The sequence below is a fragment of the Mesoplodon densirostris genome, chromosome 3 (assembly GCF_025265405.1).
Source record: "Mesoplodon densirostris isolate mMesDen1 chromosome 3, mMesDen1 primary haplotype, whole genome shotgun sequence".
Taxonomy (NCBI): Eukaryota; Metazoa; Chordata; class Mammalia; order Artiodactyla; family Ziphiidae; genus Mesoplodon; species Mesoplodon densirostris.
The window spans coordinates 33,103,085-33,124,737 of record NC_082663.1 but is presented as its reverse complement, the minus strand read 5'-3'; the positions used below and the strand labels follow the sequence as shown (position 1 = coordinate 33,124,737).

Below are 21,653 nucleotides of genomic sequence, written 5' to 3'. Positions count from 1 at the left end.
TAGCCAATACTGTGATAAGAGCCACAAAGCCATTAAGTAAGGTGCTGGCTGAGAATTGTTTAATGGATTTGGTAATCAAATCTTTTAAGAATAGTTTCAGTGAAGGATTAGCAAGGGAAGCCAGATTGTAGTCAATGAAGAAATGAGTAGGAGGAGAGCAAGTAAAGTCGGTAAGTATGGATAGCTTTTTCTACTTTGGGAAAAGGATGATGGTCTTGTGGTAATGTGGAGGATTTAGAAAGGTGAAGAGAAGTGTTTGTCCTTCATGAATGAGAGTAACTGGGGCTGAGGGAGAAAGCAGTAGTGAGATATTTAGGGATTGGGAGTGAAAGAAGAAGAACAATAATAGTAATATAAATAATATGATGACACACAGAAGAAAGTGAATAAAAGAAGTAAAATAATTGATCATTCAGATAGGATTCAGAACACAGATGGAAAGAACTTTGGTAGGGACAGGTAAGAATGAGCGTAACTGTAGATAAGCTTGGGAGTTAAAGGAATGCATTTGAAGAGAGTTCACCCCCAATAAGTGCCATTTTATCAGTGAAATAAGAAACAAGATCATCTGATGAAAAGAGAAAGGAGAGGAATAGGAGATCTGAGGGAAGTAATGAACGTTTTGAATAGCCATTGGGAAGGATGATGCAAGAGAGGGTTGAGTAGAAAAAAATCGTAATGAGATTATAGAATAGTGTTGGGGGTATAGCTGAGATTGAATGTCAATTATTGGTAATATCCTAAATCAGTAAAATGGCAATTTTCCCCAGTTATGCAAATCAACCCAAGAATAGCAATAGAAAATATAGATTGTTCCATAAGTCATTAGGGATTCATGAAGCCCAGGTATTGATAGCTGTTATGAGCAGTTGGAGTGAAGTGGTTTGGAATGAAGCACTTTGGAGTCCAAGCCACAAGTGATGGAAGCAAAACCAGATGGAGAACATCTGGAAAAGGGTGATGAGTCAGGACTGGAACTAATGATCTTTGGAATCTGTACCATACAGCCAATCATATACCTTCAGTACCCAGAATTGACTTATTGACATACTGTCATTTTAACAGAAAAATATTTCTGCCCTGAAACTAAACTACTGATTAATTGTAGATGCTCACTTTGAATGGGCAGTGCTGTGCTCAAGCTCCCCTATTCTCCATTTTTTTCCAGCAGTAGTGGCATCAATACGAGGCTAAAGCCTATTCTACTGACTTCTGAACTTTTAAATCAGAGCAGACATGAAAGAGAAGATTTATTTTTAAATGATCCTTTTATTCTTTTTTCTTTTTCATTGTAAGGGGAGCATCTACTTGTTCAATTTTCACTTTTTCTTCTCTCTTGTTTTCAGAAGTCCTGTAAATGAAGAAAATCAAGATAATGTCATGCACTCTGATGGTAAGAGGCGAAAGATGTTTTATTTATTTGTTCCCTCAGATACGGAAGTTTGAGTTAATTATTCTCATAGGATCATTAATGGGTCATTATCGTCATTGGTCCATGCAAGACCCCTCTCTTATTTTACTTATTTATTTATTTCCTTTTATCTCCATGACCCACTCCCTTTCCTTCCTCCCGCTTACCAGAGACAAATATTCTAATGTACTTAGTGTGTGTCTTTTGAACATATTCTTTGCATGCTGTTGTATGTGTATATGTACATATTTCAATTTACATAAACTGTATATTATAGCTCACTCTGGCCTTTTTTTATACTCAGCATAATGTGTTTTGGGGAGCTCCTCCATGTTGTATATGTATATTTAATTTCTTTCTGTTAACTACTGCACAGCACTCCATGGTATGCATCCTATGCATTCACATTTCACCTTCAACTCACTGGTACCACGAATAATAGTTCAATGCACCTTCTTGTCCATATCCCCATGTGGACCTCTGAGAGCCTTTCTTTATGTATATCCAGCAGTAGAGTGGCTGCTTGTAAGCAATGGCATATTCATTCCAACTGAGTATGATTAGAGTGCTCTCCAGAAGAGCTGCATCTCTGTGTACTCCCAACACAGGGCATGAAGATTCCAAGATGCCTACCTTTTGCCAGTGCATAGTACTATGCAGCTTTCCAGTTGTTTCCAGTCTTGCATGCATAAAATAATGACTTGCTTCATTTTCATATCTCTGCTTGCTGCTGAGTTCAAATACTTGATTTGTTTATTAGCCTTTGTGGTTTTCTCTTCTGTACGTTGCCAGTTCCTATTCCTTGACCATTTTTTTCTTGGGGTTGGTATCCTTTTCTGGCTGACTTGCAGGAGTTCCTTTGTATTCCAGATATTAATCCTATGTCAGTTGTAGATATTGCAAATATCTTCTCTCATTCTGTCCATTGTCTATTAACTTAGTCCATGCTGTCCTTCACTGAACATAAATATATTGATATAATCAAATTCATTAATATTTACTTTGTAGTTTATACTTTTTAAGTTTTATTTAAGAAGTCCTATCCCTAGGAAATACAAATATTATCTTCCATTTTCTTCTATGAACTTTATCCTTTATAGTTAGGTCTTTGATCTCTTTGTAGTCCACTTTTGAGGTATTAGTAGAAATCTAGATTTGTTGTCTCATGTACAAAGCCGGTTTTCCCATTACCATACTCTGAAATCCACCCTTTTCTCCTTAATTTATAATGCCACATTTACTGTATTAACTCTATTGGTGTGTTTGTGTCTTTGCATATATAGGTGTGTTTGTGTGTGCATAATGTGTGTTTCTATTTGTGTGTGTGTAAATTTGTGTATCTGTCTCTGAGCTCTCTGCTCTATTCCACTGGTCTATTCATTGGTATATCAGTTCCACACTGTTTTTATTATTATTGTTTTAGATGATGTCTTTGTACCTGGTAATTTATTGATACTACCAAACCCTTGAGCAGTAAAATATCTTTTTAAAAAATCTTATTAACTTGATTTGTTTGACACATGAAAGCAAATCCTTGGGAACAAGTAAGTCGAAAAGTGTGAACTACTTGTGATTTTCTGGTAAAATCTTTGTTCCATACTGCAAGCCCACAAAACCAAATGTGCATGCTTTTCATAAAGAGAATAAAGAGTGTCTTCATTAATTTTTGGCTTTTGCATTATCTTATGAAAGTCAGTGAATTGATTTTATAATTAAATTATAAGATTCAAAAAAGCCATAGTAAGAATCTAAACTGCATATTCTATTTTGTACTTCTATACCTTTGGTAAATTATAAGTTCTGTTACATGATGAACTGTTTTGAATATTATATTACATCTAATAATCCTGTATTAAAGCACTTCTTAATTACAGTATATTAAATTGTATTCTTTTTTTAAACACTTTAGGAACTGGAAATCTGGATGAGGTCAGTTTTTTTTTCCTTCTCATATTATATTGCTGTAACTAGAATATGTAACAATTATTGTGATTCATTTTCTATTGCTATAAACCAACAAATGAAAATCCTTATGAGTAATGGTGATTTTTTTCCATATATAATCTTATTTCATCTAAAATGCTTGAGACATTAAACACCCATTATTACACTGACTCATAGTAATTTTGTAATGCTAAACATAGATGAAGTCTGGCTACACATCTGAATTACATAGCAAGATATAAAATGAAATCTTTCTGTGCTTCCTTTTCCAGTCTATCTCTAAAAAGGAAACAAAAATATTTTAAATAAGCCAAATTGACACACAAATGTATGCTTGTTTTACTGATTATTTGAGCAATGTAATATGTGTATGTTCCCTTATTAAATAATTACAGTTAATCATTATTAATGTTTTTCTTGACAGGAACAAGAGAGTGAAGGAGAAACATATGAAGACATGTATGAGTTACATTTTTTTACCATGATATTTTCCTTCTAAGATGAATATAATGATTTGTATGAGGGAGAGTGGAGGGATAGTCAACACTGGAAGGGAAAAGCTGTATTGTTCAAATGTCGGGCATAAAATGATAACCTTTATTTCAATACAAAGGACTAAAGATTCTTTTCTTGTCTAAGGATTTCACAGAGGACTCTATTAAAACGCCATCCTCGGAGAGGTCAGAGGCCTGCAGCCCACTAGATAGCCCACAGGCAGGGAATCACAGGGGCCGGGAATCTGATTTCTTGCTCTCGATGTGTCTTTGGGCACATGAATTCGTGTATACGTTACAATGTCCTCACCTAGATAGCTCTTCACCTCACAACCTTGCTATGAGAGACGATTTAACACAGCACCAGATGCCAAAGTTTTAGCCTGCTAAACAGAAAGGTGTTAGAAAGGGTTCCAAAATGGGTTTCTGGGTAGCCCGAGACTAAGAAATTTCTTGGAATATGAGTAGAAGTAGAATGAATATGTTATTTTACCTTTTGTTGATTCAAATATGTTAATTTTCCCTACCCAGTTCTTATTCAACTAATTCTGACTAAAGTTTCCGAATTAAGGTTTGTACATGTATGTACAAGTGCATGTGTGAATGTGAACTTGTACTAGTGAGTGCATGAGAGAGAGAGAGAGAGAGAGGAGAGATTAAGCAAGAGCCGTTATAAACAGTGCTTTCCACTTGCCTGCATGAGCTGTAAGCGCAGCAGAACCTTAGGAAGGCATCCTTATTTGAATGCCTCCTGCTGGTTCTAAGAACAGTCTCATACACCCAGGAATTTTGACAAGCCTTGGCTTTATACCTTCACCTATACTTCTTCACATACTATCTTCTGTTCTGGGTAGAAACCTCTCTGGATAGGGAGCCCTGACACATCAATGCCCGTGGATGCTAAAACAAACTTACAATTTTAATCCACAGAGAAGCATCCAAAGAAAGAGAGAAGAAAAGGGAAAAGGAGGAAAAGAAGAGATTAGAGCTGGAGAAAAAGGAACAGAAAGAGAGAGAAAAGAAAGAACAGGAAATAAAGAAGAAATTTAAAGTAAGAGCTTGCTTGCCAAAGGGTGAAAAAGAGTAACCTCTTTTTATAACTTTCACACAAAAGGGGCACAATTCTTGAAACCTTACATGGTCGGAGAATTACTTAATCATTGTTTTCTAAAGAGTAACTACCTTCACAATAGTAATGTTTTTGTCCAATAATCTCCTTTACCCCTACACTAAAAAACTAATGTAATAAAATCCAAATAAAATATGGTGGGAGCTCAGGAAATTTTATGTCAATTGAGTGAAAGAGTACTTGATTTCTCAGACCCATCTTGACCCTCTTTGTTATGCATTTCATTTTATCCTACTCATAATATGAGCTCAAGACCACACACATACACATCCCTGTGGCATGTATTATAGTGGTACGAGGGACAGAAGTGTCTCTGGATTAACCAGACCTGTCGCAATAAAGCTCCGTGAGCTACCTGACTGCTGCTGTCTAGACCTGACTTACATTTTTGCCTTTATTTTAAGCTGATGTACATGCTGACTTTTGATACCTGCTGTTTCTCCTCCCTCTTCATCCACCTGGATTTCTGACCTCTGTCTTCTCTGATCTCTGATTTCTAATTGTGTGATTTCCATTACTACCACCACTACCACTATACTTGCAGACTATACTCTTTTGGCCAGTACGTCTTTGATGACATGGCCCATCTGGGGTGGGTCTAGAATGTCAGCTATAGAGTGATTATCTAGTTACAAAACTATTTCTCACTATAAAAAGGATTCATATCAAGTTTCCTTTAAATATTTAATTCCTCCTGAACATTTACAATATGGTTTGAATTATAAAAATGTGGTTTGTATATAATTTCCCAGTATATTGATTATAGTAAAACAAAGATTCAACAGCAGGGCAAAGGGAAAATGTAAAGCTTAGAGTCAGTTGGACAGATATGGATTCAAAGTCCAACTGCACATGCAAATAATGTGATCATGGGCATATTACTAAACTTCTCTGAACCTCAGATTCTTATTTTTAAAATGAGTCAATGATACCTCTCCTGAAAGTTTTTTATGGAATTAAATAAAATAATACACGGAAGGCACTGTAACTATTATAGGACCTCATTCAATTTTGCTTACTACATTAAGCAAAATTAAGATTACAGTGTGAATACTAAAACATTTTACTCATACAGAATGTATGGCTATCAATGTTTCTAGTTTTCAAGTGGAAAACATGAAAAACTAATTTCTTAAATGAAAATCTTTATAACGTACTTTTTATGAAGAGACTGTTTGTAGTTTTGAAGGAGTGGTGTGAAGCTTTCCCTTGTGGGTTTTTTTTTTGAGAAATCAGTTTTGCATTGTTTCACTCATTCATTTGAATAACATTTGTTAGTAAGAAAAAAATAAGATATGGAAGACATACCACCAAATATGAACTCAAATGTTTGTCAAGACTAGGACTTCACATGCTATATTCCTTCCACAAAATGTTAATAGATGTTCCAATTAAATAACTAAATGTGAGGGGCCTCCCTGGTGGCGCAGTGGTTGAGAGTCCGCCTGCCGATGCAGGGGATACGGGTTCGTGCCCCGGTCTGGGAGGATCCCATATGCTGCGGAGCGGCTGGGCCCGTGAGCCATGGCCGCTGAGCCTGCGCGTCCGGAGCCTGTGCTCCGCAACGGGAGAGGCCACAACAGTGAGAGGCCCGCATACCGCAAAAAGAAAAAAAAAAAAAAAAAAACTAAATGTGAGAACTGTTACATAGCTTCACATTTCATTAATTCCAAGACAAAATATTTCACATTTTAAAATTCTGATATTAAGATGCATTTTAACATCGTTGGCATATCAAAATTTAACTTAAGCTATTTTCTTTCTTGGTGGTGCATAATTAATGATATGTCTCACAATTCATCACATCACAAGTTCAGTAAAATAAAGTAGACCTTCTTCAAAACTCACAATGCATATTTGCATATCAAAAGGTCCAAGAAATTCTGCTGAAAAGACCCATTTAGGATTAGGAAATGTTTAGGATTCACGGACTCTAAACTAGATTATTCCCCTGCTGTCAAGAAAACACTGTACTCTTCAGGATATTAATTTAAAAACCTCTTATAATATTTGTTTGTTATTTTTATTATTCACAAAGCTATTTCTCTGTCTACCAAGCAAACCACCAGCATACCCCATAAAAACACAAAGCACCCAGCATGTTGCACATAAGTGGTATTCGGTTATCGGTGGCTTTCTCTGCAAATCGTCCACAGAGTTCCAGAGGTCAACAGATCACTGCCACTCTCTCCTGGCCCCCGAGCATACGCTTACCTGTTCTTTGCTGGTTCTGTCTGACCTCTGCAATTTTCCCCTAACCCCTCCTCTGAGAACATTCACCAGGAATAACATTCACCCTCAACTTCTAGTTCGAACTTGTAAATGTTGGAAATAGGCAGGTTGACAAGTGGTGGACATATTGTCTTTCAAAACCGCATTCCTTAAAGATGTTCTGAATAGTAAAGAAGCCGGTCGTGATTTTCTTTTCCTCTTTGTAGCTAACAGGCCCTATTCAAGTCATCCACCAAGCAAAAGCTTGCTGTGATGTCAAAGGAGGAAAGAATGAACTGAGCTTCAAGCAAGGAGAGGAAATTGAAATAATCCGAATCACAGACAACCCTGAAGGGAAATGGCTGGGCAGAACAGCCAGGGGGTCATGTGAGTGCACATTTTCCTACGACTTTGAAGTGTTTTCTATTTGAGCCAATATTAATGGGAAAATTCTTCCAAAGCTACTCATAAGCATTAAGTTGGGAGCACGTTACAGGGTGGACAAAGATAGGAAGATTTTAAATGACAGGTATAGCTCCATCTTCACCTCATCTGTGTAATCTTTTTAATGGGGAAAAATGTAAATATTTATAGTATCCCAGGGAGGAGCAAAGAGCATTAGGTTCTTCATTGATGTTAAAAGGCAAAAATGATTCATATGAATCACTTTGGAATCTTGAAAATAGACCCTAGGCTTACCCCAAACCACAACAGCATAAGACTTTGACAAAGCACAGTGAAACATGTGTCAACAAGTCTATAAATCAGAATTGCAAGCAAAGAAATAAAGGGAAAATTTAAAGAGTAAGTGTGCAATTAATATTTTACCCACAACTTTATGATATTTAAACTACAGTTACCTGAACATAAATTGTTCCCCTTTTGGTAGATGGCTATATTAAAACAACGGCTGTAGAGATTGACTATGATTCCTTGAAACGGAAAAAAAACTCGCTTGGTGCTCTTTCATCAAGACCTTTTGAAGATGACCAGGAAGTATATGATGATGTCGCAGAGCAGGAAGATGTTAACAGGTATGTGTAAATACAAATTGTAAAGCAAATCAAACCATCTCTTTGTCAGAGACTGTGGATTTTAAGATGCTAGAATTTTACTTTCCCTATTTCCTACTGTTCTCTATCACTAAACTAAATTACCATTTACAATCAATTCAATATGTATGAAAAGTCATTTGAAACTCCATAGTCTTTTATTTTACTCTTTGGTTGTATGTATCAAATACTACTTGAAATATAATGAGCCATTTGCCAGATATTGCCAAACGTGTTGTCAATTCAAAATGCTGTTTTACAGTATTTATTCTGATTTGATTTAAGGATATGCCTAAAGTAAGTATGACTTTGTAAAATTGAAGGATGAGATGTAGAAGTTAGCTCTGAAAAATATAAAGTGTTTTTCTCTGAAATCTGAGTCTAAATATATTCATCGTTCTTATTTAAAAACATAACAGACAAAAATGCTTTTTTAAGCCAACTCTACTTTGCTCTTTAAGAGTAAAAATGAAAAATCGCCTATGATCCCTGGCAATCAACTAAGGGTCCAACTTTCCATTCATTCCACTAGAATGGCATGACCTTCCCTGCAAGAATTATGGGAACATCTTTCTGGTGTAGAGGAGTCCAGAGGAGAGGGTGGCCATCTTCTCCCACGTACCTTTCCTTCCCTCCTCTCTTTTCTCCATCTCCAGCTCCCTTTATCCTTGCCTCCTCTTCTGTCTCTTTTTCCTAGCTCTGATCTTCCTTGTCCTTCCTTCTCCTTCCTTTTCCATTCCCCTTTTCTTTTCATTCCTTCCTGCCTCCAATATCTCCCTTTCCTGGTAAAGCCGTAATCCCTTCAAGTTGAAGGAAAAGGAGAAGGAAAATCTCCAGCACGGTGAAGAATCCTCTTTTTTTATGCCCATTTGTGAAATTGGGAAACCCCCGACGTGATCCCAAAACACGTGATCTGTGCTAGATCTTCACTTGGGAAAAAATGTGTCTGCATTCTTCATAACTCAAATTTTAAAGGAAAAATGTTTTCATTATCAACCATTTTAAAAATGTAAAATGATCAAAACAGTAATACACTTTTGAAATATATGAAGAATTAAATTTGCCTCTTGTGGGCTTTGAGCTCATGACATCAATTAAACTTATGTTTCTCTCTGGCAGTTTTGTCTTTCTAAATTGAATAATAGGGAATTCCCTGGCGGACTGGTGGTTAGGATTCTGGGCTTTCACTGCCTGGGGCCTGGGTTCAATCCCTGGTTGGGGAACTAAGATCCTACAGGTCATGTGGCACAGCCAAAAAAAAAGAATGATGGCCTTCCATGCCTTCTTACCATGTTATGATCATAAATTATACAATATATATCAAAACATGTGATGTATGCAGTGGAGTTTACAGATTGTAAATTGGCCTTAGTAATAAGAAACACCTTGACCTAATTTGAAAGTCAGTAAATGCTAATTTGGAGGTCAAAGTTCCAAATGGCCATATTCTGAGAGTTACAGAATTTTCTGGACATGAGTATGCCATACCATGTATATTAGCAACATTATACCTTATGTTTGTCTTTTATCTTTAAAAAACACACACACACATTTCTCTTATCTTGAAATTAAAGAACCCCAGTTATATTAATATATACATATTTACACTGATGAACATACTCAAGAAAAAACATGATAAATCCACAAAAAGGGATGATATCCTTAAAATGAAACATTATTTTCCATAATAGGTGACTATTCCCCAAAACTAATGCTATTACCTTTTCCTTTTACCTAATCTATACATACCACAACTCTAAAAGATATCTCTAGTTAGTAAACACGTAGCAGAAAAAGAATCTTCCATTTAATAAACTGGGGTTGGAGGAGGTGTATGGTTTTTATGCTTAATATTTTAAACAAGTATAGCCCCACAATATTTACTAGCATCTATTCCTCCCTTATGCATATTTAACAAGAAAATGGAATAAGAGACATCACTACTACACAAGTTTTTTTCTTGAAACCACAGCTGCTGCTGGCAGAGATCTCATAACAGAATATGCTTTGTCCTTAGTAGAACAAGGAAAGATGCTGAGTATAGCTGGCAGCTTGTCCTGGCAAGAATGAGAAGGCACCATCCTCTCCTCTCCCTCCCCCAGATGCCTCCTGGTTCCTTGCACTCTTTACCAGCTCTTTCCCAATTCCTCCAGGATAAGGAGAGTGGACTGTGTACTTCAAATTCTGTGAGCAGACAGGAGGCTTAAAAGCACAGGTCCTGACAGCGGTTCTTCTCCCTTTCTTCTCAACTAAGCAATTTTTTGTGCTAAATGTGAAACGTTGAACAAAAGGAAATTACAAGTGCAAATACCACTCGTCCATCACATAAAAAAACTTTCTTCTATGTATGTTTCCAAACTTTTCCCTGCGATTTATCCTTTCCTCTTTCTCTTTCCTCCTCTTTTCTCACACTCTCCTCTCCTTACCTCTCATTCATCTGATCAATTGTTTGTATTCCAAAAAGACCATTATAGGAAATTGAAGAACGGCTATAGAAGTGAAATAATGTATGGTGACTTTGCTTCTGCTTATAACTCTGTTCTTTAGGAATTGGGTGTGAGACTCTCCAAGGGAATGTATTGTATTTGCCAGGGGTGGCAGCCAACCCAAACTGCAGTTTTTCACATAATTCTGTCTGCTTGCTTCATGCTCAAAGGGAAGTGTTGAGGACAATGAATGTGAAAATAGTTTGTAAGCAAGTAGAGAATATACTAAAAATTCATCAAAAATCAATTCTTATTTGTATATTAGGACACTTGCAGCATGTTTTTCTCCAAAGTTCCATTAACAAACGTACTTTTTATTTCTAGATTAGCAGTAGATCTGCGTCGGACCAATTTCTTTTATTCTGACTTAAAGGTTGAGGAATCAGATATGAGTGTATAATTACACTATACGATTGTAATATCAGACTGATATCTGTAACTGGCAGATTATCCAAAAGGCAAAAATGGTGACAGGGAGTGCAGTGAGATGTAGCCAAAAGGATATTGTAAGGGAAGGCAGTATGCTAAAGTTTTCCTCTCATCTCTTCATTTACTTAAAAGTGGGCTTGGTCATATCATGTCATTTCTCAGAGCCTCAATTTCTTTCTGCAAAATGAACTAGATGGCTTCTGAGATTTTTTTTTTTAGTTCTCACACTCTACACTTCCTTTGTTCTCACAGAACTCATATTTTAGTGGGAGAAATGGATAAGAAAACAGACGATTATAAAGAGGGGAAATATAGAATGTTATCAAAATAAATTAAAAATCAGAATTCTGGATTTAGAGAATCAGGAGCCACACTCTACAAAGGCCCCATGAAGAGGATTTCAATTTTTTTTAAGTTCTCCCTTTTAAAAAAGTATAATGCTATTGGACTAAGAGTTAAATGCTGTGACTATAAGATAGCAAAAGAAAATTGAATTTAATGCAATAATGGTTCTGGAATAATACTCTCTTTTTATAAATAAGTCCATCTATGGAATGATGTAATACAGTATAATCTGAAAACTGCCCCATGGGAAAATGCTAGAAGCAAACAGTATCATTGTTTAGAATACTTTATGGTACTGAATCTCACTTGATTCTTATTAGGTTTGTTTTGCTTTGTTTTTTGCTTTGTTACTACTCATCTATTACAATAAGGAACAGTTTTTCTTCCTTTTCACATATAACATCTGATAACTTTTTTTCTAACTAAAATATAGTTGATTTACAATACTATATTAGTTTCAGGTATACAACATAGTGATTCAATGTTCTTATAGGTTATACTCCATTTAAAGTTATTATAAAATATTGACTATATTCTCTATGCTGTACAATATATCCTTGTAGCTTATTTATTTTATACATAGTAGTTTGTACCTCTTAAAGCTTTATCTCCAACTTGCCCCTCCACCCCATCCCCTTGTTACTGATAACCAGTACTTTGTTCTCAATATCTGCGAGTCTCTTTCTGTCTTGTAATATTCATTCATTTGTTTTACTTTTTTTAGATTCCACATATAAGTGATAACATACAGTATGTGTCTTTAGCTATCTGACTTATTTCACTAAGTACAATACCCTGTAGGTCCACCAGTGTTGTTGCAAATGACAAAATCTCATTCTTTTTATGACTGAGTGACATTCCATTGTGTACATATACTACGTCTTCTTTATCCATTCATCTGTCGATGGACACTTAGGTTGCTTCTATTGATATATCTTGGCTATTGTAAATAACATCCTGATAAACTTTTGATTGGAATGTTATTTTTTCTTTTGTATAACTGCTTAATATATGTACTTCTCTCCCTGATAGCTAAATACTTCATATATTAATTTAATTGGTCCACTTTTTTTTTCCTAGCCACAATCAGAGTGGAAGTGGAGGTAAGCCACACACTTTCATCAGCAGTTTCTGCAAGTCTTCAACGTTTTCGTGTGTACTAATGACAAAATGCTTTTGTCTGCAAATAACGAGGAGGATCTTAATGTGGTAGAAAGAACACTGGACTAGGAACCAATGACCTGGAGTCCAGCCCTGGCCACTGAGTGACCCTGAGCAAGTCAGTTCTTTCTTCCAAGTTTGTTATGGGTCATAGGGCGACTCCACTTCCAGTATGCCCAGGGCAGTCTTGATTTATGCCAATTGTCTGAGCACAATTTTTAGTAGTATCCCCCTTCACTTTCAGAAATATCCTTGTTTGGATGATAACTTACATGGTCACCTTAGCTATGACTCCTAAAGACTCCTTTTTATCTCATCAACAAAATAAGGGTTACTAATACCTGGCAGTGTTAAAATTCTCATCCTAAAAATCAAATTTCAAGTTGACTGTGCATATTCCTGTACAGAGAAGGTACTCAATAAAGATTTTTTAAATAAATATTTGTCAAATAGAAAGGTTCCTAAGGACTATAGGATAACAAATTAAATAAAGGTTTAACTTTTAAAATATCCATTGATGAAATGAAATAAAGAAATGAAAAGTCAGCCCATCAATGTTTATAAATTCACCTTTCATTTTATTTGCTTTCCTTTACTTATATCTTGATCAGTAGTTTTTTCTGAATGTCTCCTCAGTACTAATTAAATTTTTCTTATCACCTCTCCCTTCTTTTTCCACAATAAATTCTAACTCCATCTTTATTTAATTTTACTTTTTTCATAGTTATTTCCCCCCCATTTCTTTCATCTCCCATGCACACTACTCTTTATCTTCCCTCATATTTTTATTACATTTCACCTCTAAGAATTCCTTATAAGATAATGTTAAAAATAATTAATTTACCTACTACCTATGTGACGGTGGGAAATAAAGCTACTTTTTATTTAAATAGTTGATATGAAAATAGGATGCTTTCTGTGATTAAATAAGACAGATTTATTATCAGATTTTGAGTGAACATTTGTGACCAAATTATACAATTAACAAAAGACTTTTTCCCCCATAATTCACATGAAGGGATGTTCCCACCTCCCCCAGACGATGATATTTATGATGGGATAGAAGAGGAGGATGCTGTTAATGGGTAAGAATGATCAGCGAATTGCCTTTCTGCAAAGTATTGTATATACTGGAATTGTATAGTTTTGATTTCTATTTAAAATAAAAAGCAGAAATAGCATTCCCTGTTACATTACCAAAAATTATTTGAATGTTTAATTAACAGCATTAGTAAATGCGGAAGTGTAACTGCACCACACTTCAAATGAAGTGGTATATTGTTTGGAATAACCTTGACAACTACATCAAAAGAAGTGAAAGGAAAAAGGGATAAAGGATTAGAAGTGTTGCAGATTTTTTTCAAACTTTTCCCTATCATTTATTTATCAATCAATAATTTATTTTTATGACAATCTGGAAAGTTAATCAGTCACATGGCTATCCTTTGTATATTAATCATAGTTGTAGGCAACCCAAAGAAACTGAGATCATATGTTATCTGTGGCAAAACCTGTATTGAATCCTATAGGTGTTTAAACTTTTGAAATGGCGTATTTTAAAATTTAAATACATTAAAAATTTTTAATCTAGTAACAACTTACTTTTAATACAGTAAAGCTAAATTGATGTTTAAAACTTAATCCTGACTTGGCTCGCTAGTTTAAGAACCAGGAGAAATCTACCAAATAGGAAAAAATAACTTAACTATTTACCTAGTAGAAGCAGTATTCAAAGACCATAACCTATAAACGTAATAGCTTCATTTTGTTCAATACAATGAGTAGCTTACAGCCTGAATGATCAAAGCAGTATAATTATAAAAAATCTGATCAATACCTGCATGCTTCAAAGCTCCACGCAACAGGTTGAAGAGAAGAGTAACACGTGGTCCTGGGGGATTTTGAAGATGTTAAAGGGAAAAGATGACAGAAAGAAAAGTATACGAGAGAAAGCAAAAGACTCTGAGTCAGACAATGAAGGTTCATCGTAAGAGTCGACCAACCACCAAATACAGTGCACGATAACAACACTAATAATTTAATCAAATGCTGCTAATATTTTATAACCAATAACCAATTTCTGACAGACTTTTAAGCCATTTTAATGTGTTTTTCCATTAGTTATTCTAGCCTCATTTACTGTGTCACCCTTAAACTCATGCATTTATATAAGAGGAGCACAAAGTATTCGAAAATCATCATATGGTTCAAAAATATATTTGGCTTTCCATTCAAACATGTACAAGCACACACATGCACAAGTGCACACACACACACCCTCACACACTCATACACACTCACCCTCCATTTAGTAGGACTTTTTTAAACTGTGGCATCACATCTGAATGTTCACAATTCCAATGCCACATTTTATTATATAATATTGTATACTGACTATTCTTCAAAATATACATTTTCTTTTAAAAATTAATTGCTAGAAATAAAGGACACAATTTGGAATTTCTTTTCTCTAAGTACAGTATTTAAAGTCTTTGTAACTCTATATCACAATTGTGATATATTAATTCTACTTGAATTACATATTTATCCTATAATAAAATTATTCTAAATATCTTTAGTTTGTATAAATAAAACTAAATCATAAATTTTATCTTTCCATCTAAAAATAACCCTTTAGTGTAAGTTCCATGTGTATGAATTTGAAGGATCTTAATTACACTCGCTGGTACAGGACATCCTTATTTTGTATGTGCCTAATAGATTCACCACACTTAACTGAAGTCTTTATAAGATGTTAATTCCACATAGAAGTCCTAATTTTAAACCCTTTTGTGAGACACTAAAACAACACTCAATAAACAGGACTCTTAAAATTACAAGTAAACATAGCAAATCTTCTCTTCATGCAGCATTACTCAAATGTAGTCCTTAGAAATAAAAGCACAGATTTTTTTTTTGCTCTAATTACACACCAGCTAATTCTGGTTTTAGATCACTGAACTAATGACCTTTCACACTTTACTGTAACTGTGCACCATTCTTCCAGTGATGTGTGTATGTGTGTGTGTTTAAAGCTCAGAAAGTAATAAAAGCAAAGGTCGTTTTCTGTTGCAACTAAAAGCCACCCGATCCTGATTTCAAATCACTTCTGTTAATAAGCTCTCACTCTCTAGTTTCAGTGGATATTCCTCTCTTATTCACCATTCTTCTTTTGGAGATATACATGTACATATTGTTGAAACATGGTCATATAGAGATTCCTATGACCTCTGATGATTTTGACTCGGCATTTCTATTCTTTGAGTCAAATAAACAGTTTCGGGCCTGAGCTATGCCACAATGACTCCAGAATACTGAGACCATTTAATTACTCTGGTATGGTAATATGCCCAAACTTCATAGAACAAATCTGCAAACATTGGTCTAATGGCTGTGAGCAAAATAAACCACTGGATATCTTGACTCTTGACTTTTTTGGTCAACACTGGAGTTGACAGAAAGTCTTGCTAAATTCCAGATTGATGGACAAAAACTTGGGACTTAGCAGAGAAATGGAGGATGAGAAAGGAATGACAGTCAACAGATTAATTAGACTTTATAAGCCTCCAGGCTATTCATGTCTCTCCTAAATAAAAGACTAAATTTCTGTGTTTATATTGGTCTGATTATAACTGTGTTCTCATTTTCTTTCCAGTTTCCCTTCTCCTCCTAAACAAGTGGGTAAGTAATAAAAACTAATTGTATATTTTATATCTCACTCCTTGCAGGTGAGGTAGTGGAAAGGATTGGCTATAGTCAAGCTGTCTGAATTAAAATCCTGACTCTGAAAATAATATATTGTGTAACCTTGTCAAGTAACTGCACCTGGGGTCGCCACAGTTTCTCAACAGTAAAATAGTGGGAAGAGTAAATTTTTAAATATCAATGATTTTTAAACAGTTCTTGGGCTTCCCTGGTGGCGCAGTGGTTGAGAGTCCGCCTGCCGATGCAGGGGACATGGGTTCGTGCCCCGGTCTGGGAAGATCCCACATGCCGCGGAGCGGCTGGGCCCGTGAGCCATGGCTACTGAACCTGAGCGTCCAGAGCCTGTGCTCCGCAACGGGAGAGGCCACAACAGTGAGAAGCCCACGTACAGGAAAAAAAAAAAAAAAAAAAAAAAAACAGTTCTTCCAGCCATAGGATCACTATGGAGAAAGGGACAAGTGAGTAGGGATGGACCCCAACATTCCCCATGGACCCTCCCCACCCCAATTCAGTCAGAGCTTGATGTATTGGACTTATGCATAAAGATTACCACAAACATGCCACATTATATGCCACGAAGGTCCTTCTAAATCTAAATTTCTTTGATTTTTAAAATGTATCACGTATATTGTCTTTGGAAAATTTTCCACTGCTCAATGTGGAACAGTTTCTTCTTTGTACAAATTTGATCAGCTTATTTTTTTACCCCTGCTGAGACAGATCTTTAAAGGAGTTTTCTTAAATTTACTTTGAACAAAATAAAATGTCTCACAAGAATATTCAGGGGCTTTCAAAAAGTTTATTTTAACTTGCAAATAAATTGAAAGATGGCTTCCCTGGTGGCACAGTGGTTGAGAATCTGCCTGCTAATGCAGGGGACATGGGTTCGAGCCCTGGTCTGGGAGGATCCCACATGCCACGGAGCAACTAGGCCCGTGAGCCACAACTACTGAGCCTATGCGTCTGGAGCCTGTGCTCCGCAACAAGAGAGGCCGCAATAGTGAGAGGCCTGAGCACCGTGATGAAGAGTGGCCCCCGCTTGCCACAACTACAGAAAGCCCTTGCACAGAAACGAAGATGCCAGACAGCAAAAATTAATTAATTAATTAATTAACTCCTACCCCCAACATCAATCAATCAATCAATCAATCAATTGAAATAGCAAACCAAACACAAAGATAATCTATTCTTCCAGACTGTTTATCTGACTTTGTTTTCAGTTATCAATTTGAAAATATGTAAGGCTCTAACTTAAATTGATCAATAACTGATAAACTTATATCTTAATCTATAATTTTCAAAAAGTACTCAAGAAACTTAGCTCCACAAATAGTAGGTACAAAATGGAAAAAATGTGATCAATTAAGTAAAAAATGTGTTTCTTGTTTTAATTTTCTTTCATTCTCAAATGTGTATTAGTGCATGTGCATGGAATAGTAACTTTTCCCTTTCTGGAAACCAGTGATATGTTGTATTTTTACATTTTTATTATAGATTCTTCATATAGTTGAGCAAGTTTTATCCTGTGAAATTACTTAACCTGAGTGGGAGGAAAATACACACACAAGCACACACACACACGCACATATATACATACATATACAGAGCATATATATATATATATATATATATATATGTGTGTGTGTGTGTACATATATACAGAAGGGGAGGGTTATTTTTGGTTGCACCAGGTCTTAGTTGCAGCAAGCGGGCTCCTTAGTTGCGGCTCCCTGGCTTCTTAGTTATGGCATGTGAACTCTTAGTTGTTGCATGCATGTGGGATCTAGTTCCCTAACCAGGGATCAATCCAGGCTCCCTGCATTGGGAGCGTAGAGTCCTATCCACTGTGCCACCAGGGAAGTCCCAAGGTGGGGGGGGGATTTTTTAAAGGAAATCAAATCCTTACCACTACCAGAGAACATTTTAAACTTTCTGTGATAATCATTCCTTAAAACATTTGTACTCTCTTCAACTCATCTCTTCCGCTTAATTTGCTGTGGAGCAACTTAATAGGTGTAGACAGGACACATTCCTCCTGACTTTATTAACAAGAAGTCTAGAAGCAAGAAAAATGTCTACATATTGGAAAAGCCTTTGAACCAGTTAAGGTCATAGCAACTTTTCCACCAATACTGATTCTCAGGACCTGCTGGTATCAGAAGTGTCTTTTATTTTACAATAGTGCCACACATAATATTCCTATAAGGTAAAAGTTAATAAAGACAGATCAATGAGTAAAAAAGAGGGATAGATAGATAGATGATAGATAGATAGGCACAAAGACAAAGATATATAAATAAAATGATATATATTATCCTAGCACCCCAAATCCCATAAAAATCTTGACTTCAATCTCTACCTGCAGCCAATGGCCAGTAATATTGATATGCTTGTCAGCAACCTACTAATCTTACAATTCATCACACTTGTGGATATTCAAATAATCTCAGTCATTGCTTTAGGGTTTTTTTCTGATAACAATAGTTATAATCATTGTCACTGTTTTGTTGTTGTTGTTTTTCTTTTTGAGGGATATTTAACACAAGCATCAAGGAAGATAGGAACCTCTCCCTTTTAAGGAATAGGCAGTGCTTCCAGGAGAGATGTACAGAGACCTCAGGAAAACTTATTTTGTTGTCCTTGAAACAATCTTTATATTAAAATACCATTGAATGCTCATATCAAAATGTACACTAACAGTGTTTCAACATTTGCTATTCTGTCTTTTGTTAGACATGGGAGATGAAGTTTACGATGATGTGGATGCCTCTGATTTCCCTGCTCCACCACCAGAGATGAGGTAATTTAAATGTTCTCATTACAATAAAGTAATGAAAATCAGACGGTTCAAGAAAATTCAGCTGGAATAAAACCCCAGTGAGGGCGTGTGTGCTGTGTGCCATCCTGTTGGCTCAGTCCTCCTCTCCCTGATCCCAACTCTGACCTCTCTGCCAGGTTTGTCAATGGATGGATAGCTCAGGTCCTCCTCCTCCTTCTCTCTCTCTCGCTTCCCCTCACCCCTTCCCAGTGGTCCTTCTTCCTGTCCCCTGATTATCTTCTGACCTGTGACTCATCAATATCTTCATTCATTTATTCACTCATTCACTGGGAAAATATTTGAGAGCCTGATCGCAACTGCTCTCACTGATTCATTCGCTCCCTTTTTTACTTTTTTCTCAAAACGTTTTTTGTCTTGAACACACTGCTTAGTTTATGTCTCAATCCTAACCCACCTGCTTCAAGACTCCTCCATCCTCCACAAGAAGATCATTTCCTTTTATGAAAAAAAAAAGAGAGAGAAGATTTGTGTTTTGAAAGGACTTTTAAGAGTTATGTCACTTTTTCACAAAATCATCTGATTCTCAAAGGTTCCATTCAAACAAACAAAAACAGTCAACAGTGAATAGTGACATTCTTTAGCTTACCTATGGCTTCAGTTTAATTTTAGACAAAAGTTGTAGGAAAATCTAAAATCAATTAATAGAAGAGGAGTACCTTTTGAAAATTCTTTTGTAATAGAAAATAACACGTTAGGATGCTTTTCTATACTCCAATAAATATGTGAGATGATCTGATACATGCTATGTATGGAAGCAAGAACACCTCTCTAGCTTTTTCAAGAAAAAAGAAAGATGAATAAAAAGATCTTGAAGTTGATCAGTTAAAGGATAAAAGTAACATCAATGGAATACAGTAAGTGGTGTCTTCTGAGCTGTACTGGTAAAAATGCATGAGTGAACTCTAAGTTTCTGTTTTTGTCTTTTTTGTTTTTTTTACCAACATTGTTAAACTAATTTTACAGAACAAGAGCAAGATCAAAGAAACTGAGGGGAAAATATCCTGTTATTTATATAGGAAGATCAAGTTCTACAGGCAAAACACACCAGAAATATGAAAGGAGAATCATTCTCCTTTTTCAGTTCTCCATGAAAGGAAAATCTAATCTTCAGAAATATGTTAAGTTTTAATATTCCTCACCATTGGGAAGTCACTTCTATTCCTGACAGTTTTAAGCACATTTTTGTGTTTAATATTACTGTAGAAATGCCACCACATTCCATTAAATAGCTCTCTAGGAACCCAGAGTCACCCACTGGCCCTTTTCTTTAAGCAAAATAAGCCCCAGCTGATTAAACTTTGTGCAATATGTACTAATTTCTTTCCTGTTGCTTATTTTCAGAGTTTAAGGCAATCATGTGTCTCTAACACAGCATTCTACTTTTTAAATAAATGTCAATAAATTACCTTTAAAGAGAGCTTGTGGGGCATTTTTAACATTCATGTATATTCTGATCGCTCCAGAGTGCTAATCCAGGCCAGTGATTCCACTACTACCCAGGTACCATCAGAGAGAAGATATGAGGGACAATGCAGAACCTAGGGCAGGACAGTGTGTTAATTCATTTCCCAGTGAATGAACTAAATTCTAAGATTCAAAAATTTAAATAAATCAGTTACAAACAAAACTTTACCTTAGGTAATCAAAATTAATGTCAGTGTTTAAAATTTTTCATTATTCACAAATATTCTGATTTTTTAAATTCCCTCCTACAGAGAGTCACAGCCTTTCCCTAACATCCATACTTAACCCAGGAATTGTTCACAACCTTGGTTGCAAATTAATATCACCCAGGAGCTTTTAAAATATGTATGTCAGTACCTGGACCTCACTCAATTTAATTAATTAGAATTTTTAATTAATTTAATTTCTGGGAATTAGACAAGGGCTGGTATTTTTTAAAAACTTCCCAGGTGATCCTATATGTGGCCAGGCTGGAGAATCACTACCTCAGAGCTGTTCACCTCTCTTATAATAATTGGCTTTAGTTGGTATCATGAGATGTGACCCTGGCTTTGTTTTAAGTAGATTATATATAGATAAATTTTTTAAGCCATAAAAATCAGTCTTTCACAAAGTGTTCTTTTTTAAAAAGCCTTTTCTATGACATTAGCCAAACCACTTAATTTTCTAGGAAGGGTTGAAAAATATAAGGGGTTCAAGAATAGGTTGAATCATATGAAACTGCTGATATGTAATCATGTTTAAACTATACTTCAGTCATTTTATACCATTCAACATAATACATTATCTCTCACTTCCATTTTAACTCAGTCTGTATTCTCTTGAAGATCTATTCTACATTATAAAATGTTATCATTTATTGCAATGAATGTACTAGATTTCTAACAAAGATAATTGAAAATGAAATTTAACAAAAATGTAATATTATGAATTGTCTGTTATACACTATTCTTCTTATATTTTGAAACTAAATGCTATTTTAT

The 21,653-nt window shown here is 35.5% G+C and overlaps 1 protein-coding gene across 1 annotated transcript in view; it reads left to right on the top strand.

Annotated features, from left to right (window-relative positions):
- The window catches only part of FYB1 (FYN binding protein 1), a 185,881-nt gene that overhangs the window by 151,333 nt on the left and 12,895 nt on the right, over positions 1-21,653 (top strand). The window contains exons 4-14 of the mRNA XM_060091654.1: positions 1,347-1,393; positions 3,321-3,340; positions 3,780-3,814; positions 4,780-4,900; positions 7,417-7,576; positions 8,079-8,223; positions 12,582-12,604; positions 13,681-13,747; positions 14,515-14,649; positions 16,318-16,343; positions 19,101-19,167. Coding sequence (XP_059947637.1) covers positions 1,347-1,393; positions 3,321-3,340; positions 3,780-3,814; positions 4,780-4,900; positions 7,417-7,576; positions 8,079-8,223; positions 12,582-12,604; positions 13,681-13,747; positions 14,515-14,649; positions 16,318-16,343; positions 19,101-19,167 — 846 coding nt within the window. The remainder of the gene's footprint in view (positions 1-1,346; positions 1,394-3,320; positions 3,341-3,779; positions 3,815-4,779; positions 4,901-7,416; positions 7,577-8,078; positions 8,224-12,581; positions 12,605-13,680; positions 13,748-14,514; positions 14,650-16,317; positions 16,344-19,100; positions 19,168-21,653) is intronic.